This window comes from Perca fluviatilis, chromosome 22 (assembly GCF_010015445.1).
Source record: "Perca fluviatilis chromosome 22, GENO_Pfluv_1.0, whole genome shotgun sequence".
Lineage (NCBI taxonomy): Eukaryota > Metazoa > Chordata > Actinopteri > Perciformes > Percidae > Perca > Perca fluviatilis.
The window spans coordinates 30,388,577-30,413,751 of record NC_053133.1 but is presented as its reverse complement, the minus strand read 5'-3'; the positions used below and the strand labels follow the sequence as shown (position 1 = coordinate 30,413,751).

General features: G+C 38.9%; 1 protein-coding gene and 1 long non-coding RNA gene across 6 annotated transcripts in view; both read left to right on the top strand.

Annotated features, from left to right (window-relative positions):
* The window catches only part of LOC120552615 (NACHT, LRR and PYD domains-containing protein 3-like), a 15,368-nt gene extending 6,799 nt beyond the window's left edge, over nt 1–8,569 (top strand). For 3 of the 5 annotated variants that reach the window (XM_039790795.1, XM_039790797.1, XM_039790796.1), the window contains 5 exons: nt 1–1,466; nt 4,313–4,489; nt 5,949–6,125; nt 6,666–6,839; nt 8,266–8,569. The exon at nt 1–1,466 is cut by the window's left edge and continues 305 nt beyond it. In XM_039790795.1, coding sequence (XP_039646729.1) covers nt 1–1,466; nt 4,313–4,489; nt 5,949–6,125; nt 6,666–6,839; nt 8,266–8,278 — 2,007 coding nt within the window. In that variant the 3' untranslated portion in view covers nt 8,279–8,569. Of the gene's footprint in view, nt 1,467–4,312; nt 4,490–5,948; nt 6,145–6,665; nt 6,840–8,265 lie in introns of those variants that run through there. The other 2 variants (XR_005638047.1, XM_039790798.1) reach the window with 2 other exon arrangements.
* A 5,253-nt stretch (nt 8,570–13,822) lies between these two features.
* On the top strand, nt 13,823–15,839 carry LOC120552632. The gene is made up of 2 exons (XR_005638053.1): nt 13,823–13,868; nt 15,640–15,839. It is a non-coding gene; the product is annotated as an uncharacterized LOC120552632 (long non-coding RNA).
* The last annotated feature ends 9,336 nt before the right edge of the window (nt 15,840–25,175 follow it).

The following is a 25,175-nucleotide window of genomic DNA, read 5'->3' as shown; positions in this document are numbered from 1 at the left end:
TTCTCAGTGCAGAAGTTCTGTCTGGACTGGGCCGAGGGTTTGGAAAACCAAGATGTGGATCTGGTGATTCCTCTTTCCTTCAGGGAGCTGAACTTGATCAAAGATGAGCAGTACAGTCTTCTGGAGCTGCTCCGTGTTTTCCATCCATCATTACAGGAGGTCCCAGCAGAACAGCTCGCTGGCTCTAAAGTTCTCTTCATCTTTGACGGCCTGGATGAAAGCAGACTTTACCTGGATTTCAACAACAATGAGGCTGTTTCTGATGTCACACAGAAGTCATCAGTCAATGTGCTGTTGACAAACCTCATCCATGGGAAGCTGCTTCCCTCGGCTCTCGTCTGGATAACTTCCCGACCTGCAGCAGCCAATCAGATCCCTCCTGCGTGTGTTGACAGGGTAACAGAAGTACGAGGCTTTACTGACGACCAGAAGGAGGAGTACTTCAGGAAGAGAGTCAGTGATGAAGAGTCCAGCAGAATCATCTCCCACATCAAGACCTCCAGGAGCCTCCACATCATGTGTCTGATCCCAGTCTTCTGCTGGATCACTGCTACAGTTCTGGACCACATGTTGACTACAGACCAGAGAGGAGAGCTGCCCAAGACCCTGACTGACATGTACTCACACTTCCTGCTGGTTCAGACAAAGAGGAAGAAGCTCAAGTATGCTGAGGGACATGAGACGAGTCCACAGGAGCTGACGAAGGCTGACAGGGAAGTTCTTCTGAAGCTGGGGAGGCTGGCGTGTGAGGAGCTGGAGAAAGGAAACATCATGTTCTACCAAGAAGACCTGGAGCGCTGTGGTCTGGATGTCACAGAGGCCTCGCTGTACTCAGGAGTTTGTTCAGAGATCTTCAAAAGAGAGAGTGTGATCTTCCAGAAAACAGTCTACTGCTTCGTTCATCTGAGCGTTCAGGAGTTTCTGGCTGCAGTCTACCTGTTCCACTGTTACACCAACAGGAACACAGAGGTACTCAGGGTGTTCCTGGGAGAAGACTACGTTGATTCATCCCTGGATGTCTTCCTGAAGAAAGCCATGGAGAAATCCCTTGAAAGTAAAAATGGCCACCTGGACCTGTTTGTCCGCTTCCTTCATGGTCTCTCTCTGGAGTCCAACCAGAGACTCTTAGGAGGCCTGTTGGATCAGACAGACAACAGTCCAGAAATCATCCAGAGAGCCATCAACCACATGAAGAAGATGAAGAAGACCAATATCTCGCCTGACAGAAGCATCAACATCTTCCACTGTCTGATGGAGATGAACGACCACTCAGTCCAGCAGGATATCCAAAAGTTCCTGAAGAAGAGATCAAAAAAGAGACTCTCAGTGATCCACTGCTCAGCTCTGGCCTACATGCTGCAGATGTCAGAGGAGGTTCTGGATGAGTTGTACCTGAAGAATTACAACACATCACAGGAGGGACGACTGAGACTGATTCCAGCTGTGAGGAACTGCAGAAGGGCTCGGTAAGTCCAGATGTGATTATCAAAACTATGGGTTAATTCTTTTGGTCTAAACTATGGGTCTCCCTTCTTTTTCTTTTGTCTTGAGTTTTGAGCTGGTTCATGACAAAGTGGGGGCTCGTAATATTTAGCGTTTAAGTTAGGCTTTTGTTACTTTTAGTCTAATTAGTAGGGATGTCTCGATCACCTTTTTTGACTCCCGATCTTTAAAATATTGTATTGCGTACAATCCAACCTATACTTGTATTTGCCTGATGGAGCTCAAGTTTAACCCGTGACTGGGACGCTGATGTTAACATGTGTGGGTTCAAGAATTGATGTTGATTGCAGATAAAGTATGTTATTTGTCCTATATTATATTTCTTGCATAAATCCATAAATAAAATTTGACAAGTGGCCATACCAATACATAGTGAAATTAGATTGTTTGCAACCACACCCCATGTACATACAAAAAATGAACATTTTTTAAAACTCTTAGCGCTCAATGGTCAACCTTTGATCAAAACTTAGTACACATCTTTAGAGAGGTGGAATGCAGGGTGCAGCACCAGCACTGCCTGTTGGGAAACTGCGATGACAATAAAATGATAGCTTATAAATATCTCTAGTTGTTTCTGTTCCACGACATTTTCTATGTCATGTTTGGGGTGTGGGATGAAGAGAGGGAAAAGTTTAGTAATTATTGCATCAGCTCTACATCCACAAACAAGAGGGCTTTTTACCGAGGTGGAACAGCTGATCCACTTGTGCCTTGTGTTTACCAGTGTCTACAGCTGGCTCCGAAAGGTCTTTCTCAGCTCTTTGCCGCCTGAAAACCTGGCTCCGTAGCACTATCACTCAGATTAGACTTGGCACTGCTTCACGTCCACAAAGACATTTTGGATGATCTGATATTCAGGTTCTCATGGCAGAGTTTATCAGCCGAACTCCAGAGCACAAATCTACGTTTGGTGCATGTACCAAAATCATCAGAATGTAGAGACACTGTGTCTTACATCTCTGTGTCTTTTTTCTGCTGCAGTGCAGGCCCAGATGATAGCCTATATTTAGCCTAGTGTGATAGACCTTTTTCACAGCAGACATGTTGACTTGTCATAGTAGGAAAAGCACAGCTGAAATTGATAACCTTAACGATGGCTCAGTTCCATCAAGTGAGTCAGCATGCCCAATACCAGGACCTCTCCTAAGTGGAATGCAGCCATCAGTAATAGTTTAATACCAGGGTCTCTCCTAAGTGGAATGCAGCCATCAGTAATGGTTTAATACCAGGGCCTCTCCTAAGTGGAATGCAGCCATCAGTAATTGATTAATACCAGGGCCTCTCCTAAGTGGAATACAGCCATCAGTAATGGTTTAATACCAGGGTCTCTCCTAAGTGGAATGCAGCCATCATTAATGGTTTAATACCAGGGCCTCTCCTAAGTGGAATGCAGCCATCATTAATGGTTTAATACCAGGGTCTCTCCTAAGTGGAATGCAGCCATCAGTAATGGTTTAATACCAGGACCTCTCCTAAGTGGAATGCAGCCATCAGTAATGGTTTAATACCAGGGCCTCTCCTAAGTGGAATGCAGCCATCAGTAATGGATTAATACCAGGGCCTCTCCTAAGTGGAATGCAGCCATCATTAATGGTTTAATACCAGGGCCTCTCCTAAGTGGAATGCAGCCATCAGTAATGGTTTAATACCAGGACCTCTCCTAAGTGGAATGCACCATCATTAACGGTTTTGAATACACCTGTGCTTTTCCTACTATGACATGTCAACATGTCTTCCGTGAAAAAGGTCTATTGTGATTTATGTCTGCCTATTTTAAAGAAACAAATTAGAATATGACAATTTAGAATTTGTCATATAGGCTACTGTTGGAAAAGAAAGATTTTGCATAGTCTGTTACTTTGTGGCATTTAGGCCTTTTTTGGCCATTATGCAGTTTATGAACACTTAATCTACTTGTGGTTGTTTTAAAATAAACATACATTGTCATTGTAAAAGGAGACAGAGGTAGGGTGGTCTGCAGAATACAGAGCTTTTTACAATTTTACATTAAAAAAAGCCCTGTAAAACTGCAACCCACCATTGAAACAAAATAAAACTTTCCTCTTAGTTGTGAAATAAGCATGTGACCCATTTCAACTCCACCCCTCAAAGAATTGGAATCAATAAAAACCGGAATCAAAAGGAAAACATCGGTACATAGTAATGTTGAGCTACACATCTGATTGGATTATAACCTACTTATTTCTTCTTCGCCACAATCTTAATAAAGAATAAATAGGTTACAATGTTTCCTCTATGTTGATTTTGTAGTGGCAGCCCGCCATGGCAAAATTTCTGCTGCCACGGTATCAGAAATAGGGCAGACGCACAATGTAGTCGCGGTTGCCTTTTAAATTATCCTGTCAACCTAATGCACCCCCACAGTTGGCTGCCGCTCACATTGCAATTTGACAACAAGTAGAACTATTCAGAGGTTGTTGTGCCCACCCAGTTTAACTCCCCATACTGTTGTGTTGATGTAGTTTATTGTCAAAACATTCATCTTCTTCTGAGTCGACTATTAAACAAACGGCTCCACCAAAATTCAAATTGGACAACATTCAACTTGTCAGTTAAAATAAATAAATTAAAATGGTAAGTGAGTCAGTGGAATATTTCAAATGTGACAGAATAAGAGGGCTGATATTATGATGATCCATAACAACACAATGACAAAGTCTCTCTACTCATTTTAGGGAAAAGATCATTGATTAGGAAATAGTAATGTTGAGCTACACATTTAAAACCTCAACATCTGATTGGATTATAAATCGATTTTCATCTACTTCATTTGTTCTTCATTCAGATTGGGTTCGTGTGGTTTGTCAGAGATCAGCTGTGCTTCTCTGGCCTCAGCCCTGAAGTCCAACCCCTCCCATCTGAGAGAGCTGCATATGTGGGGCAACCGCAACCTGAATGATTCAGGAGTGAAGCTGCTGTGTGCTGGAATGGAGAGTCCAAACTGTAGACTGGAGATTCTGAAGTCAGTCTATATATATATTGGTCTTGTACAGTGATTATCTACCTAATTTAAATCTATAAATCCAAATTCATTAATTCCAGAACAAATGTTTCAAATTTCTATCAGTTCACTTGTTTTCAGGTTCTGTCTGAGCACAAATCACAACAACTCTTTTTGTCAGTCTGAACAGTTTGTCTCCAAATTTGCCTGGACTCAAACTGGATCAATGTTTGTAACGGCATGCAAACTCCTCACCTTCCAGCAAAATATTTTTCCGGAAAGTATTTTTACATTTATCGTGGGTTATGTGCTAATGCTTCCTACGCCACCCACCCCACATAAACACCAACAAAGAAGCCCCCACCCTGCTGTACTCGCGCACGCTCACACACAGACATGCTAGGAGACAAGCACTGTAATTTTTACGGTGCCATCCGAAACCTTAATATACATCCATGTCCTGAGACTCACTGGCAACATTGTTTGTGGTAAATAATGTTAAAACTAACGACACAGTATCCACTGCAGTTATCCACTAGTCAAGACACACTTTTATCATTATCAATGTACGACAGCAACGGATAGCATCACTGTAGAAGTTATCATTTATCATCTAGTCAACTTACGCTAGCTTATTTTATAACGTTTAATGGAAGCTATGCCGATTTCCCACCGGTGTTTGTGTCATTGCAGTGTGGGATGAACGGTGTTTAGCTTCCCCTCAATTCACTAAACGTTAACTAACTTACATGACAAACTACATAATCTTCTCCAAATGCACACATACTGTATATGTGTGTGTGTATATGTGTATATATATATATGTGTGTATATATATATGTGTGTGTGTGTGTATGTATGTATGTATGTGTGTATATATATATATATATATATATATATATATATATATATATATATACATACATATATATATATATATATACATACATACATACATACATACATACATACATACATACAGTACAGGCCAAACGTTTGGACACACCTTCTCATTCAATGCATTTCCTTTTTATTTTCATGACTATTTACATTGTAGATTCTCACTGAAGGCATCAAAACTATGAATGAACACGTATGGAATGATGTACTTAACAAAAAAGTGTGAAATAACTGAAAACATATCTTATATTTTAGATTCTTCAAAGTAGCCACTGTTTGCTTTTTTTGATAGCGCTGCAAACCCTTGGTGTTCCACAATATAAGGCCACTCTAAAATGTGTAGAACCATTACTGTCGAGCCCTGCACACACACACACCCACACTAATTGAAAAAAATCAGTCACACACATTATTGTAAATAGAACAATGTTCACGTGTCTAAACCTTCAGCTCTGAAAAGATTATTAAACATTGAATGATTTCAAGCAGGAACATTATGATATATATATATATATATATATATATATATATATATATAAAACATTGTCTTCTAAAGTTACATAATTTATTCTTTATCCAGATTGGAGAGCTGTTGTTTGTCAGATATCAGCTGTGCTTCTCTGGCCTCAGCTCTGAAGTCCAACCCCTCCCATCTGAGAGAGCTGGACCTTGGTGACAACGAGAAGCTGAAGGATTCAGGAGTGAAACTGCTGTGTGGTTTTCTGGAAAGTCCAAACTGTGGACTGGAGACTCTGATGTCAGTTCACTGACTCTCTGTAACTATTATAGATCTAATATACCACCGTTTCACAATTGAATTTGAATTCATGTACAAACATAACTTACATCCATAAAGTTATAAATGTTCTTTTTATTCATATTTTAGTTTCTTGTAGTAAATTTAGTCTGCAGTCACAAGAGTCACCATCGGGCTTAAGATTTAAAGAGACTTGTGTTTGTTAAAGAATCTGTAGAAAATATCCAGTTAGTTGTTAAATTAATGTTTATAATTGTTGGTAAACAGTCACATATGGATTTAAATTGCTAATGTTTACTTGCTGAAGTAGAAATGTTTATTTGTTTCTGTTAATTTCAGTGTTTTCACAACTGTCTGATCAATGATATTGATTTTTCAGAACACACAGCTGTTTAGAGGATGAATATAGTATTGATCCTTTATTGGCTGACATGAAGATGATCCACAATTACATAATCTCGCTACTCATTTTAGGGAAAAGCTCATTGATTAGGCCATAGTAATGTTGAGCTAGATTTTTATCTTTTATTCTTTATTCAGATTGTATAACTGCGGTTTGTCAGAGATCAGCTGTGCTCCTCTGGCCTCAGCTCTGAAGTCCAACCCCTCCCATTTGAGAGAGCTGGACCTGAGGGGCAACGACCTGAAGGAGTCAGACGTGAAGCAGCTGTGTGATCTGAAGGAGAGTCCAGACTGTAGACTGGAGACTCTGCAGTAAGTAGAGGGTTGGATTCAGTCCATGCTGGTCTCAGCAGTATCAGACTAAACACAGTTAGTATCTTATCAGTGAAGCTGTTGGGTTCAGAGAGAACAGTCAGTCAATCAGGTAGTAAATCATCATTAAAGTGAGCAGTGAATGTCTCTCTGTTTCTGCAGTAATGATGCGTTCAGGACTCTCAGCAGTTTATACCCATTGTGTACTTCAGTGAAATCTGCAGAGTCAATAGACTCACCGGCGCACCTTCAGCCGTTTATGAAAAGTCATAAAATCGTCATTACATGACTCTGCAGAGCCGTCTCTCTACTGAACTCAAGCGAACAGTCCTCCACTCTCTCTCCCCTTTAGAGTGAGCAACTGGAACAGTGACAGGACGTCAGCACTCACAAAGTCATGGCAACCAAAGAAACAACAGGGCGAGTACAGTTCACTCAATCTTAGGCAATGTTAGTATTATATATATATAGTTTAAATTAATTGTACTGAAAATATTATTGGTAACTTAAAAAGCTTAAATAGCCAATCACAGTCACAGCACACAATGTAATCTTTCAACAAACAATAACATGAATTTGCTCTTTGACAAAATTAAAGATACCACAAGTTGTAATTCCGTTTAACAGCCAGATTCTGTTCACCTCTTTGTGACCTTCTGCAAGCTAGACAAAAAAATAAACTTAATTGTGATGAACAATATTCTAATGTTTGCAACTTACCCAATTACCCTAGTGGGGATTGTTTTGTGTCTCTTACACATAAAATAACAATAACAACATAACAAGTATAATGTTTTCTATTTTAAAATATTAATAAATAAATAGTCAGTGATGTTGAATAGCCTGTAGGACTACAGTAGTGTAACAGACCAAATGTAAAATCCAGTTTAACTGATGCTGTTAGGTGAACGGGGCTCAGCAGAGAGGTGGGGAGAGACCACGTCTCTGCAGCTTATTGCTCTTTGAGCAAACCTTTGAGAGTCATGTGTAGGCTCCTCCCATATGGCTCGCATCAGGTGTTAACATGAACTGTACCAAAACACAGGGAAAGTATTTAACGTGACCCACCGCGCAGACAGACAGCAGTCAGAGCTCCGGCAGACGGAGAGCTCTGTGTCCGTCAGCAGAGGTTTCTCGCTGCCCCCCCGGTCCCCAGAGCAGCATGGTCACCTGGAGAGTCCGGTACAGTCTGACTCTGCTAACGGAGATACCATCAGCGCTATACGTGCGGAGCGTTCAGATCAGTCAAATCAGAGCCAGCTTCATACAGTAGTGACTGTGGATGAGAGGGGGGGTGGCTGCTGAAAATCAGACGTTTTGGAGCTTGTGATATTTCTTTGGTTCTGGCTAAAACTTCTTCACCACGGTATGAAAACTACATACAGTCCCAGCCCTGTTTATCTCTTCTGTTGTCTTCTCTCCTCAGATGGAGGTGGTAACAGAGTGATCAGAAGGAGGATGTTGGAGGATCAGCTGAGTCCTGATGATCCCGAGAGGTTGAAACAGTACTCACACAGAGAGAGAGACACATTTACACACACACACACACACACACACACACACACACACACACACACACACACACACACAGACACACACACACACCCTTTAACCCCGTGCTAATAGGGAAGAGTTGTCTCAAGGAGGCCGACAGAAGAAGCTCTCAGTGAATGAAAAAGAACTGATATGAATGTAATCAAATTAATAAATCAGTTTGTTGTTTGGACAAATCATTGTGTATTTACAATTAATACAATTTGATGAAAAAGTGTTTTATATTTTCCAGGACAGTGATTGTCCCGTTATTTATTTTATTTTTTATTATTATTATTTATCTCGAACAATCAACAATGTTGCTAAAGAAAACAAAATTATAACCACAAAATTAAAACACAAACAACCAAAATTTACCAAAGACCAAAAAAAAGGATAAGTTTGAGAAGGAGCAGGCGGAAGCAAACAGCTTATTATTTTCTGCTTATGGGTATGGGTGTAAAGATTACCGGGGTAATGGCAACCCACGATAAAAATGTTGACCATAACAATTACCGTTTTCATTTAAAGATTATTTTTTGGGCTTTTCCGCCTTTAATTGGTAAACCCATCCCAGCCTTATCCCAGTCTCCTGAACTTGCTGCGTAGCCTCCAACGTGCGTTTCTTGAAGTTGGAATCATGGCGGAAGGAGAAGATGACAGCACTCAGGACATTTATCAGCCTATTGTCTATCTTTCTGAACATATTGAACACACTTTTAAAAATACCACGATAATACCGAAAACCGTGATAATCTTGGTCATTATAACCGTGAGGTTATATTTTCATACCGTTACATCCCTAGTCCTGCCCTTACTTCACAATATCATATTATTATGAAACAAATATATATGCAAATACAGCATACAATCTTTCAGGTCTTACAATAACTTATACAACAATAGACAACAATACCTTTACATTACAGTTCCATTCCTATGTTTTAGTCTATTCCTTTCTGTATTGGTCAAGTTTTGATTTCTTTAATTTATTTTTGAACTGAATTATATTATGTGTGATGTCATTGTGGAACGCCACAGGAAATACTAAGGCTCACTAACCCATTTGAAAAAACTGACTCCTGTTTTTAATATAGTTTTTTATCCAGTTATAGTTATAGCCACACCTCTGATGCCATACCTTTCCATTTTTTTAACAGGATTTTATGATTAACAGTATCAAAAGCTTTTTTTAGATGAATGAAAATCCCCACTGCATAGTTTTTGTTTTCAATACAATTTGTTAATCTTTCTACTAACTCAATTAGTGCCATAGATGTTGATCTACTGGATCTGAATCCATACTGACTGTCCATTTGTAAATTGTTTTTATCAATGAAATGATCTAGCCTTGTGACAAATAGTATTTTTGTGAGCTGAGAAAGTAAAGATATCGGTCTATAGTTATTGAAAATATGTGAGTCCCCAGATTTATACAATGGGATGACTTTAGCTACTTTCATCTTGTCAGGAAATACTCCTGTTTTATATGATAGATTGTATATACTGTGTGTGTGTGTGTGTGTGTGTGTTAGTGGGTCTACAATCCCGTCTATTACTTTTTTTTACTAGAGACCTGTCAATGTAATCACAATCTATTGAAGTTTTATTCATCATTTATTCATTTTACGTACAATCTCTATCATTTTTGTTTTCTACAGTTCCCAAAATAAATGAGTATGTTTTTTTGTTTTTTTCCACCTGGTCCATCACAGAGTATTTCATCCCTGTGTACTTTATATCTTTGGCCAGTTTAGGGCCCACATTAACAAAGAAATTGTTGAATCTGTCAACCACCTCATTCATATTTCTCATTATCGTTGAAGTTTTCTGAATAATTTATTAAGTCCATTTGTAATAATGGTGTTTATCGTATTCCATATTCCTTTCACATTATATCTGTTATTCTCTAGTTATGCATTATAATAAACCTCCTTACATACCCTCATTATGTTAGATAATTTTTTTTATATTTCTTATTTTTTTAAAGGTTATGTTTTGGGCACTTTTAGGCCTTTATTTGGACAGGACAGCTGAAGAAATGAATAGGGAGAAAGAGGGGGGGGGGGAAATGGCATGCAGCAAAGGGTTGCAGGTCAGAGTTGAACCCACGGCCTGCTGCGTCGTGGATTAAACCTCTATATATGGGCGCCCGCTCTACCAACTGAGCTATCCAGGCACACATATTTCTTATATTTTAACTCAGATTCTTTCGTTCTATATTTTATAAAATTCCTATAAAGACTTTTTTTTTAACAGGCATTTTTAATTGCTTTGAACATCCTAGGTTTTCTGAATATTTCCTTTTATTGCAATATTGTTTTATTGGACAGTTTTTATTATATAGAGTTGTAAATGTGTTTAAAACTAGTTAATATGCAGTATTAAGGTCAGCTTCCTTGCTTACTTCCTTCCAATTATACTTTTTTAACTCATATCTTAATGCAGATATAGTTTCTTCGGTTCTTATCTCCTGTATTTAATCTCATTGCACACACACACACACACACACAGATACATTCTCATCCCTTTTCCCACTATAATTACAATCATGAGTCACAAAGATTTGGCAGGTGGTCACTTATATCATTAATTAATATTCCACTTAAAGAGTTGCTTTCCATATTAAAGTGCCCATATTATGAAAAAAAAACACTTTTTTCTGGTGATTTGGGGTGTTCTTTTGTGTCTCTGGTGCTTCCACACACATACAAACTTTGAAATAAACCCATCCATGGTGTTCTGAGTGAGATCTGGTTTCTGAATGTGTCCTGCCTTCAGTCTCCTAGTGAGCTGGTCACAATCGGCTCGGACTGTGACGTCACAATCCGAAACGAGCTTGCTAACTAAAACCGTTAGCTCGTAGCGTTAGCATGCTAACGATAATGCTAACGCTAGCATGCTACGTCGTTCTCAATAGCAAAGCACTGCTACAACACACACAAGTTCACCATAATCTCCAAAAGAACTACTTCCATGTGCGCCCTCATTTAGAAGTCTCCCAGCTAATCCTGCCTTGTAACTGACCAAAGTTGGAGAAACAGCCTTTCTTTTACTGTCTCTAGAGTTAGCTAGCTGACATGATCTACATCTGAGCTACTGAGCATGTGCGAGTGCAATCAAAGATAGTACAGAAGAAGAAGATGAAAAGAGGTCTCACTCTGTAGCTAAAACAGAAACCAGGTGAAAAGAGGATCTGCAGCAGTGAGAGAGAGCTGTGCAGTACAACAAAAATATGGTGTTTTTTGAAAATTAAACCATGTAAACCTATTCTGGTACAACCTTAAAATACAGTTATGAACCTGAAAATATGCATAATATGGGCGCTTTAAAAATATTATCTATCAGAGTGGCACCATTAGATATTATTCTGGTTGGTTTTGTGATTGTTGGAAAAAGACTCAAATTATACCATGTGTCAATAAACTCTTCTCTCAATTTCTATTTGTTGGGATGTAATTTACCTTAAACCCAGTTGGAACACTGAGCTGCACTGGATCCCAGGCCTGGTCCATCTGGTCATGGATGGTCTGCTGTCATGGATGGTCACTTTGAATTCAACTCAGGATGGTAAATATCTCTGTAACTTAGTTAGCATGGCCTTATGAATGATGACAGGTATGAGCATGTCTTTTAGGACACAGCTGATTTCCAGTAAATGGAGAAGGGGAGCAGATCAGGTACATGAGAACAGGAAGAGAACCGTTAACCTGAAACAGGTGATTGAAGTCACTGCTCACTTGACACACAGTTTAGCAACAAAACGATCCTGGAAAACCTGGAAAATGTTTTAAACGTTAACGTTAAAGGTCCAAAATGTAATATATTTACTGTAATAAATCCAAAGATGACCCCAATGTGTCATCAGATATGAAGGAAACGTGCTAAGTTAGAGAAATACTATCTTTTCTGACAACAATGCTATTGCCAGTATTTTCTCCATTTGAAATTTCCATTCCGTGTCTGAATGTGTGTTTGTGTTTTGGTCTGTGTGTTGGTACCAACGGCCCAGTTTGACAGGCAGGCCGGGTTGCCAGATATACCTGTAAACACGTAAACCCAGCGCGCTACAGCTGGAACGTTGTTACAGCCATGAAAGCAGCAAACAAACGAACAGGATCAACGGAGATAGATTCTACCCGACAAAAAAAAAAATGCATGTTTCTAACAGTTACATGACCAGAGACGTAACTATGCTTGAAAGATGGGCCTCTTTTTGGCAATGTGTCTCTTTGTGGTAGTTTTGCGTCTCTTTTTCATCTCATTTTGGACTGTTATTATCAAATGTTGGAAAAGGTAGAGCAGATAATAAAAAATAAATAACTCTCAAAAAGCTTAAAGACAAAATGCAGGGTGTCTTATAATACATCTGTGAAACCATGGTAACGGTTACAGTCCCAACGACGTCAGCCTCTGTTCTAAAAGTCTGTCCGTTATTATAAACCATTTTTTAAAACTTAAAAAAAAAGTTCCTGTGGTTTTCTGTCTACTTTCTCAGATGAACTAATATCTAATACTGCACTGACAGTAAAACCTGAATTTATTGTAGTAAAGATGACACAACAGTTATTTAGTTAACTTAGTATTCAACAACTACATCTCCCATGAGTCTTTGACAGGACGTCTACAGGCTAACACTCATGGGAAATGTAGTTGACGTTTCACAATAACTAATAATTGACAGTAATCCTCAGCAGGGAGAGAAGATTTCATGTTCATGTTTCTGTAAAAGAACACACACTTTAGTCTTCAACTAAACAGATTTTATTTACATTATTTAAACAGAAAACTCTCTCTCTCTCTCACACACACACACACACACACACACACACACACACACACACACACACACGCACACACACCCTCTTAGATAAACTCATGTGATTTCCTGTAAATGGAGAGGGGGAGGAGCAGATCAGGGTGTATGAGACCAGGAAGAGTAGAACAGGTGAGACTCCATTTAGTGAGACCAGAAGAGAGCAGGAGGAGGAAACTGAAGGCTGAGGCAGGGTGAGTGGTAATCCAACATTTATTATTTTACTGTCAAAGTCTCTGAGTCTGTTTTCTCCCGTGGACAGGGAAGAGAAGTTTAGAAATGAATGAACTCAACAGTTTGATTCATCTGGACAACAACGGTCTGATTGGCTGAATAATTAATATATAATAATACACATTAAACCGGCTGTAGAAAACACAGATTTAAAGATAACTGACGGAGTTCTAGATGGTTTTATTTAACTGTATACTGTGTGTGTGTGTGTGTGTGTGTGTGTGTGTGTGTGGTGTGTGTGTGTGTGTGTTGATTCTTGTGTTGTGAGCTCCCAGTCAGTGTTGCTGTTTTACCTCTCAGACTGACTTCAGATCAGAAGATGAGTGATTTGGAGGAAGAGGGTACGGAGCAGAGTCTGTAGTATCTGGCTGTCAGTCTAGGAAGAGTAGCCGGTCCAGAAGAGATCCTTCAGACTTCAGTACTGAACCTGGACCCTCAGACACAAAGTAAGAGAACTAATACCAACTCATTTTACAAATGTTGGGCAATTATTATTATTATATTCGTGTCTTAAAGTGCTCATATTATACTTTTTGCTTTTTCCCTTTATTGTGTTGTACATATCTTTTTGTGCATGTTATAGGTTATAGCTTACCTAGGTACTGTAGGGTGCACCCTCATACTCTGCTTCTGACTGGCTAGTAGTCCTTACCTAGGTACTGTCAGGACTGCGCTTCCTCTTTTTTTTTTGTTGTGGGGGTTTCATCGGGAATACCGGGAACAATCCCGAACGGCCGGTCCATTTCAGGCCGAACCGGCCGGTGGTCAATACGTTTTTTACATTTTTCAATACATTTTTAATTTTTTTTCTTTCATACGCGACCGGCCTGGCCGGCCGTTCAGCTGCAGCGGAGCGCTGTGTCTGTGTCTGTGTGTGTTTCAGACCGGGCCAAAACAATACTTTCAATCTTGAGGGGGGATACGAGCGGCCCCTCCTAACTTGGACTGATCCGCGTTTTTCCTGACATCCGATTGGCTCAAACTTAAGGCGCCGAAAAAAGAGTTTACTTTCAGTCAGGTTTGATTTGGTGATGTGAGGTAGGACAGTTTTAGGTTTTTAGGAGTTTTAGGCCTGCATACCTGAGTTGTTTCTGTCTCCAAATGTTTGCTTTGATAAGCTAATTGTTTTTATTTTCTATTGTTGCACACATACACTCTCATCAGGAGGAGAGAGGAGGAGGAGGAGAGAGGAAGAGAAGGAAACAGACAGGTAGAGGGGCAGTGTGCAGGGCTGGGTAGGGTAGGCAATCATATTAGGCATATCAATCAATCAGATATTTACATATAGGATAAAATGCCAATAGTTCCACATACTAGATAATAACTTGACTGAAGCGCAGATTTAATTAGAAAATGTTTTATTCTTAGTCATATTTATAACTGATGTTCTTCTCATGCATATGGTATGTAGCTGTACAATCAGTAAGCAGAGGCAGGGTCCATCACTCTCCAACTGACTGTGCACATGACATGCTGGTAGTTAGCAGTATACTGTGACTTATGTGTTGGAGATTAGGTTTTGCTGACCTGGTTGTGTTCAGTGCAGTGGTGACTTGCTTATACAACCTGAGGAGGCAGGTGTCATCCTAACGTTTCTTGAAGGTCTTCAGTGTAATCTGATTCTCTTTATACCATAAAAACACTATTAGAATTAAAATAACTGCAAAAAAACCTTCTGCTTGTGCACCAAGGGCACTCGCGTAAAAGGCCTCTCCATCTTAAAGTCCCGGGCTGAATTTCAGTCCCAGTACGGCCCTGAGCACCAGGTTCAATATTGGAGCGTCACTATGTAAAAAAACTGGAATATAATGATGGATCTACTCTAGCAGTCACCACCTTCACAGGTGAAAGTATTGTATTTGTAATTTCACATAAAAAGGGTCTTCAATAGCTAAAACTGGTCCACCACAAGCAAAATGTGAGTCCTGTAATGGATGTGTCCTCTTGTGTTACCGTTAGGCCTGCTGCTCTTCTCTGTCTGTCTCTCTCTGTCTGTCTGTCTCTTATTGCAGGAGTGGAGTCTAGAGTGTGGTAGTCAGGGTTCCAGCTGCCTCTCATCTACCACAATCAACCTCTGCTTCATATACCGGCTCATTCCTCCACTCTGCGTCATATTATACTCAAGGCGACAACAGTTCGCCTCGCTCATAACAAACCTTGCTACCTGTTGAGTCATTTGTGTATTTGCCGGTCCTGATCCTTTCTCTTGTACCTCAGCTGCCATTGGAACCTGACTCCTGCTACCGCTTCACTCCTGCCATCCACCGAGCAGACAGCCATCACTGGACCCCACCACTAGCTCCTTCCCAGAAACCACCTTCACCCCGTTCTCCATCCTGGAAACCTGGACTTGCTTTTCCCCTTCGGAAACCTGGACTCGATACTTGAGTACTTTAAATAAAACCTGTTAATTCACACTCCTGGCTCTGTGTTCTGTCTGCATTTGGGTTCTGTTCACCATTCAAACCTAACAGTTAGCACTTTAGAAGTATGTATTAGGCAAGGCAAGGCAAGGCAGCTTTATTTGTAGAGCACATTTCAGCAACAGGGCAATTCAAAGTGCTTTACATAAAACATTAAAGAGCAGTTAGAAGACAATTAAAAACAATTTAAAAACAAACAAATTAAAAACATTAAAAGACAAGTAGTAAGCCAGTGTAAAGACTTCAGAACTGGAGTGATGTGATCCACTTTCTTGGTTTCTTGGTATTAGGCAAATAATTTAATGTATTTAGGATTTGTATGTCCTTGTATGGTTTTTAGTTTTCATACTTTAAAAATGTCAGTGCAGTAAATACAAGGTACATTTGATTTAATCATTATATTGAATAAAGTTAATTTTTCCTTTGCAATTTGTGATCATACTTGTTATAATGAATTTACAATAACCCAACACAGATTAAACAGCATCTAGTGCATTTTAAATTTCCTACACTTGACTACGTATTTCAAAATGAAATAAATGCCTATAAGTTAATCAAAAAGGATTTTGGTGATGCGTTTTCATTGTGATTAAAATCGACAAGTACATAAAGCACAAACTACAATTTCCTGATCCTTCTTTGTCAAAATTCAAGTAAATATGTTAACATTTAAGAAATCATATTTGTTGATTAAAGCCAAAATAGATTCTTTTAATCAATTACAAATCAAATTACCAATGTCTTGTATGACTACAATATTCTGTAGGTTCCTAAAGTTATTTCAGAAAACCAACAAATGTAGGTTTAGAAAGACCTTTATTTCACATTATGGGCATTAACTTAACAAACTACATAAACCACAAACACTGGCAATAGTTTTAAGATCATGTTAAATTGATAAATTAAATAATGTAGTTCACCTTTTACAATCCAGTGTCAATTCCACATAAATCACTGCTGTGGGTCAAGGTAAACTTCACTGTCACAAGACATGTCTGAATAATAAAAAGAGGTAGTTGAATCACTAGTGCCACACTGTAAATTACAGTAGAAATGGTTGACATTACAAACCACAATATAAAAATATATTGTAACATATAAAGCTTAAAGCACTTGTCCATCACTCTGTTCAGTCAAGTCTGAATGCCTGGGTAAATAAAGAGGAGATCAGGAGCACCAGGAAGGCGTTATTTACATTTCTAAAAGCTGCAGGGTTGTTGAGTAGAATATAAAAAAAAAATTGAAAAATGACATGATGATACACACTCACCGCCACAAAGGTGGCGGTAATACACCTTTTAAGTTGGTTTGTCAACCGCCAATAAACCATAAAGAAGAAGTAGTGTCGGCTGATTTGACCGCAGTAAAAACTCTACGTTACCGCTGATTAAACCCACTGAACCGGACAGAAGGTAAACATAGTGTGTGTGTGTGTTTTTTTTTTTTTTTTTTTTTGTGTGTGTGTGTGTGTGTGTGTGTGTGTGTGTGTGTGTGTGTGTGTGTGTGTTGTGTGTGTGTGTGTGTGTGTGTGTTTATTGAATCCAAATATAATTTTGCTGCTGAAGTTGTTAGGCAGCTTCTTATAAACCTAATTTAGAGTCAGATTAGTTTCCAGATTCAGGCACTTTAATTACTATAATTAGCTTCCCAGTCACTTCTAACAACATTCACCAAATTATAGTGTAAAAATGAACTGGCATGTTTTGTTTATTTAAAAAAATAATTTGGCACTTTATTTGCGTTTTTGATGCTTGTTGACGCTTTTTTGAAGCGTTTGGCACTTCTTAAATCCCTACGTTTTTCTTTTTCTACATTGGTTAAGCTATTTTGAATGTTTTTGATTTTTTTTGTGAATGTTTAGGATTTTTTTGGGTTTTTCTGATCTTTCATAAATCTGCCCGGCCACTCTCTTTCAGGCGCACTGTGTGCAGCCACGCAGCAAACTGGTCCTTCGCTCTGTTTCTCTAGAAGCTTCTAGAAGTTTCCGTGGAGGACAAGACAACGGCGCCGGGAAGAAAATGAAGCCACAACTACACTATCCTGAAGCTTTTAGTGAAGAGAAGAGGAAGAAAGGAGGCTGATGTGAGGAAGCTGGACTTTTAACTCTGACAAAGTGGACAAACTCAGGACAGTTTATCACGAGCTAGCTGGCTAACGGCTGGCTAACGGCTGAACTACACTGCAGACTGGATTCTCTACTCCGAGTGACGGCTGATTCATTATGAACGTCACCGTCGACACCTTTGGACCTGCTGGAAGAGGACGTCTTCGACGGGCCCGAGTCCAACGACTCGTCTCCCCCGAATGACGATTCCCTCACCGGTATTCCCTCACCGGTTTCCCCTCTACGGTGGCCGGGAAGTGCAATGCAACATTACAAAGAATGAAACACTTTTACAAAGCTTGAGACAAATTTACATTTTGGAAAACAAATTTACATTTTAGAAAACAAATTAACATTTTGGAAAACAAATTAACATTTTATAAAACAAATTTACATTTTAGAAAACAAATTTACATTTTGGAAAACAAATTTACATTTTAGAAAACAAATTTACATTTTAGAAAACAAATTTACATTTTAGAAAACAAATTTACATTTTGGAAAACAAAATAACATTTTGGAAAACAAATTTACATTTTAGAAAACAAATTAACATTTTGGAAAACAAATTTACATTTTAGAAAACAAATTTACATTTTGGAAAACAAATTAACATTTTATAAAACAAATTTACATTTTAGAAAACAAATTTACATTTTGGAAAACAAATTTACATTTTAGAAACAAATTTACATTTTGGAAAAACAAATTTACATTTTGGAAAACAAATTTACATTTTAGAAAACAAATTTACATTTTGGAAAACAAAATAACATTTTGGAAAACAAATTTACATTTTAGAAAACAAATTAACATTTTGAGAAAACAAATTAACATTTTATAAAACAAATTTACATTTTAGAAAACAAATTTACATTTTGGAAAACAAATTTACATTTTAGAAAACAAATTTACATTTTAGAAAACAAATTTACATTTTAGAAAACAAATTTACATTTTGGAAAACAAAATAACATTTTGGAAAACAAATTTACATTTTAGAAAACAAATTAACATTTTGGAAAACAAATTTACATTTTAGAAAACAAATTTACATTTTGGAAAACAAATTAACATTTTATAAAACAAATTTACATTTTAGAAAACAAATTTACATTTTGGAAAACAAATTTACATTTTAGAAAACAAATTTACATTTTGGAAAACAAATTTACATTTTGGAAAACAAATTTACATTTTAGAAAACAAATTTACATTTTGGAAAACAAAATAACATTTTGGAAAACAAATTTACATTTTAGAAAACAAATTAACATTTTGGAAAACAAATTTACATTTTAGAAAACAAATTTACATTTTGGAAAACAAATTTACATTTTAGAAAACAAATTAACATTTTGGAAAACAAATTTACATTTTAGAAAACAAATTTACATTTTCGAAAACAAATTAACAAGATGCAAAACACTTTTACCAGTCCTGAAACAAATTTACAAATGACAGATTCTTCACGGAAAGGGAATGTACCACATACCGGAAGTGATGAGGTGTTGTATACATGTCGCCTTGACTACGGCAGTTATGGATCGAATGCGTCAATAGAGCCACCATCTTGGAACAGGGGAGGCACTCCCTTATATACTGTCTATGGGCCGTCTTTAATGCATCAGCGTCAATGTAGGCAAAGGTCTAACGGAAATAAAATCACTATAAATCGTCAAAATCTCATGCGATGTTGTAGTTTTTTTAAACAAAAAGACAAAGAGACTAATTAAAGGTGTTAATACAAAGAATATTTATTATAATCAGTTCACAGATATGAGTACAAACGGAAACTTCACCCTTCTGAACTAAGAGGTTCTGCTTCAAAGTGAAGTTTAAACAGACTGAAATGTCCAGGCTCACTCCCCCACTAATGATTCATTTATTTCTGCATGTAGTTATTCATTTAACGAGACTTAAAGTCATGTTTCGTCATCCACAGTCCGAGTCCCGCCAGACTCCCTTTAGGAAACCTGTGATTTAAACTTCAGCAGGTTGTGACAGTCCGCTCCGCTCAATCCTGGATCTGATTCTCCCGGGCTTCCATTCCCTCCAGCGGGCCCAGCAATACGGCCTGGGTCTCCAGCTGCGTGGTGTCGTTTTGGCTCCCAGGAATGGGCAGTGAGCTCCAGGTCCTGCAGCTGCAGACGGACTCAGCTGCCCCCCCGCTGTAGCTTCGATCCGGTGTTCTAACGGAACACCATACCCATCAGAATGGGATACCTTCGGTTAATGCGCATGCGCAGCAGTGAAATTTGTGGGATTGCGCATGCGTTAAATTTAAACCATCATTTCAGCATACCTAAGATTACAAGCGGTAAGTGTTGGTGTATTATATCCAACACGTTATTCTTAATCTATTGATACGTGTTCACGGAGACGTTTTTCTCGTTTTTTACGTGTAAATGTAACGTTATTTTTTACGTGTAAATGTAACGTTATTTTTTACGTGTAAATGTAACGTTATTTTTTACGTGTAAATGTAACGTTATTTTAGGACTTGTAAATGTAACGTTATTTTTTACGTGTAAATGTAACGTTATTTTAGGACTTGTAAATGTAACGTTATTTTCTCGGGGTAAGGACGCGGCGGCGAAAAGGTCGCTCCATAAGCCGGGGGCGCGCCGGGCGCCCGCTGGGGACCCGCTGGATGAGGTGGCCGGGGCGGCGCGCAAAGGACGCTCCATAAGCCGGGAGGTGCCGGCGACGCCCCGTGGTAAATACATTACTTTACGATTTTTCGCATTGTCACGAAACCAAACCGACAAAAACGTCTCCGTGAACACGTATCAATAGATTCAAATAACGTCACAATTACACGAACTTCCATGAGACCGGGCTGTTATATCGCATTAAACAATGGGCTATCAAAACAGCATACCTCTTTTATAAACTGTATTTTTTTTTATTAAACCAGGGGTTATCAAAACAGCATACACCTATAGAAACTGTATTTTTATTAAAAAATGGGCTATCAAAACAGCATACCCCTTTATAAACTGTATTTTTTTTATTAAACCAGGGTTTATCAAAACAGCATACCCCTTTATAAACTGTATTTTTTTTTATTAAACCAGGGGTTATCAAAACAGCATACCCTTCACAAACACTGGTATGCTGTTTTGACAAAGTAGGCCAAATTGACAGACCCCGCTATAAAACTAAACTTCCGGTATGCTATTCTGACAAAGTATGCTACATCGACAGAACACCGGCCGCGGCTGTCGATACGTTCCCCGTTTTTCCAATGTTTCTGTCAGGTCCGCGTCCTTTAAAAACTCAAAACACCGACCACACGTAAAGTCACCATAAACTTCATTCACGCCATATACTCAACAACACAAATTGACTGCGCTCACCAGCAACACCCGCAACACCTCATCACTTCCGGTATGTGGTACATTCCCTTTCCGTGAAGAATCTGTCATTTGTAAATTTGTTTCGGGACTTGTAAAAGTGTTTTGCATCTTGTTAATTTGTTTTCTAAAATGTTATTTTGTTTTCCAAAATGTAAATTTGTTTTCTAAAATGTAAATTTGTTTTCTAAAATGTTATTTTGTTTTCCAAAATGTAAATTTGTTTTCTAAAATGTAAATTTGTTTTCTAAAATGTAAATTTGTTTTCTAAAATGTTATTTTGTTTTCCAAAATGTAAATTTGTTTTCTAAAATGTAAATTTGTTTTCTAAAATGTAAATTTGTTTTCCAAAATGTAAATTTGTTTTCTAAAATGTAAATTTGTTTTCTAAAATGTAAATTTGTTTTCTAAAATGTTATTTTGTTTTCCAAAATGTAAATTTGTTTTCTAAAATGTTATTTTGTTTTCCAAAATGTTAATTTGTTTTCTAAAATGTAAATTTGTTTTCCAAAATGTAAATTTGTCTTGAGCTTTGTAAAAGTGTTTCATTCTTTGTAATGTTGCATGGCACTTCCCGGCCACCGTACCCCTCCTCCCCGCTGGGAGAACTGGAACACGAGACACAGATCGATGCCTTCCCACTACGCCTCTCCCCTGGTGGTCTCTTCTTCAGGTAGCACCTAGTGCTGCAGGAGACTAAACGAGAGAGAAAAACAGTAGCCATTGTTGTCTTCTTCTTCACTCATCAGATGGAACACGAGACGTGGATCGATGCCTTCCCACTACGGCTCTCCCCGTCTCCAGAACGGCCCCCCCCTCCACCACCAGGGCTCTTTCCTGGACCTGCCAGACATCATTAAAAAGGCAGCGGACCTGAGAGGTGTAGCGCTCCCGGCGGAGCTTCCAGCCCCCACTCGTGGCCTCTTGAGTGGTGACGTCTACACCCAGGAACCGCCTCTGGCTGCGCTTTACGGAGCTTCGGCCAACTATGCTATTTTTACTGACCAATCTGTACATAAAAAACGTTGAAAATTATGATGCGTAATATAATCCACTAGTGAAGCCATTTCAATCTCAGTGCTGGCAATAATTGTGATATTGGCACAATGTAAGTTCACATAATGTAAAAGTCCAAATGTTTTTGTGTTAATTAAATCCTTTAATCCACAGATATGACGAAAAAATCACCTGAGGACTGGATCTGGGACGAATGCTTACCAGAAAATTCCCTCACCGGTTTACCAAGTGTACAAAATGTTGGCAGCACATTCTGCTTAATGAAATGGATTAAATGAAGTCAGCTGAGCTTGTCAGTTTCATCGGTTAAATCTATTTGGTTTTCATGACAGACCTGACAACTCAACACAAACATTGACTGCGTGTATTAATGACAGTCTGTTGATCTCATCTGTTCTTGTGTATTTAAGACCACAGCAAGAGCCACCTTCTTCAACAACAGGTAGGCTGTCATGATGTCATCATGGCAGCCTGTGCTGCTTCTTGTTCTGTGTGTTTTTTGTTTGTTTTTCACTCATGTTCTCCCTCCTGTGCTGATTGCTGTGGGCGTGGCTTAGCTGGCAGGTGGCTCCAGGTGAAGCTCATTCCCTAATCAACCTCCTGCAGTATTTAAGGCTGGCTCTGTGAGCCACTCATCGCCAGATCGTACAGTCTACTAGCGTGGTATAGTGGCAATCCTAGCTCCCTGTGGTCCTGGTGTTTTTGCTTGTATAGCTAAAACAGTTTTTCTGTGTTTGTCTCATGTTGCATCCTGCCTTATGTTGCATCCTGCCTTGCTCCTTTGTGTGCCTGCCTGCTTGCTCCTCACACCTGCTTCTCTCTCTCTCTCTCTCTCAGTAAGGATTGGACTCAATTGTTTGTTGGGCTCTGGAGGAGGCCTACCACATGGTCACCACCACCACGTCACGGGCACGCTCTGGAGAGCACACAGCACCCACCTCTCACCACTGGATTCCCTCGACACAGCTTCCCCTTTTTTGCCACCAGTACACATTTATTGTATATATTTCACGCAGCTCTAGCTTCCTGTCCAATACGACCCCTCCATTTTTTCAGATATCTTGATGATATATGGGGCGTTTGGAATCACACTGAGGCAGAGTTTTATCAGTTTTTGAACAAGTCCAAATTGAGGCCTTTGAACCCGCCCAAATCCAGAATCCAGTTTCTACAGACGCTACAAAACAGTGCAAAACAACATGCCCAAAGAGGTGTTTAAAACACAGACTGACACATATGTACACACCAGAAACTGTATCCATCTAATCAGGTGTTTGAGATGCTCTTTGAAGTATGTAGGGGAGACAGGAAACGGCCAGAGGCATCGCTTCAGCGGTCTTCCCCTCTGCCACAGGCGGCAAATGGAATGAGGAGATCGTTCTGGCCAAAGTGAATGAGAAGGTACTGTATGTACATTGATTGTAGTATGTATGCACAGGAGGAGCAGAAATAGTCAACACAATGTTATTAAGATGGTGTATGTGACATATGACTCAGTTTTTTTCTTAATAGTTGGGATTAAACTGATATTTTGTGTGTTTATTTGCATACCTACAAACTCAGAAGGCCTGAAAAAGGTGACACATCATCATCACCACCCCCCCACCCTGTTGCTTTAACTTGTTTCCTCGCCCCTGCAGTGTCTGTCTAATCCCAGGCGGAGTTGAAGGTAGCAGAGTACCACAAGCTGGCACGTAAACTGAAGCTGATGCCACTGTCTGCAGAGAATGCCGGTGGTCGAGATTTGAGATCAGGCCGTGTGAATATGGACCCGGCAGTATGGACAGGTATTTCCTGCTGACGATCCTGTTTATACAAACTTTTGAGTCGGCATAGGAGCAGTCTTTCATATTTTGAAGGCTTTCAATTCAGTACAAACATAGTACCTTGCTATTATATAAATAATAAAAATAATTATTTAAAGACTACCTTGCTATTAGAGGTGTGAATCTTCACTGATCTCCCGATTCGATGACGATTATCATGTCTTGTATTCGAAATCACGATGCGTCAAATACATTTTTCTATTAAAGCCATGTAGGATATTTAATTCATAGCTTTTCAAGCTTCAAAAACCAAACATTCTGCAGTGCTCTTATAGTAAATAAATTGGATGCATAAAACTATACAGCACTGAGCACATGGCACTTCCTGAATGTGCAAAAGCCTACCAGAATATGTAAACAGAAAGGTTGTTAGGCCTACATTAAATTGTAAACAGAAATAATCGATTATGAGCCGGCCAATTATCGATGCAGCATCGTCAATTTCCACGATTCGATGCATCGATTATTTGATTAATTTCAACACCTCTACATGCACCTTTTTTATATTTACCCCATTGTAGGTCGTTGAAAATTAGATTTGTGTCTTGCATGTGATAATAGATTTTAGTATTCTGTGTCCTTGTGTTCTGATCAGTGCTGTGTTGTAGATGCTCCTGAGAAAGCTGATCAGTTACGTGGAGTTAGAGAACAATCAGTTAGCCAACATCAAACTCAGTCTGGAGGAGTCTTGTGAACAGGTAACAAAATCCTTTAACTTTTTTTCCCATGCTGACACAAATCACATTTGTCATTTTTAAATGTGTCTCTTTAAGGTGAATTTTAACATCTTTGAGAAGTCTGATGACCTGAACCACATCAGAGAGCAGATTTGCAAGCTGGACAAATGGATTCTAACATGCAGGTGTAGTCCATATAGTTTAGACTGCTTAATGTTGGTAGAAATGCCATACTGCATTCACCAGATGGCACACTTAACCACATTTAGACAAGATGGCATTTGTGCTCTTCAAAGCTGAAAAACAGGAATGATTAAACATTTTAACATGTTGGTGACGTGCAGAAA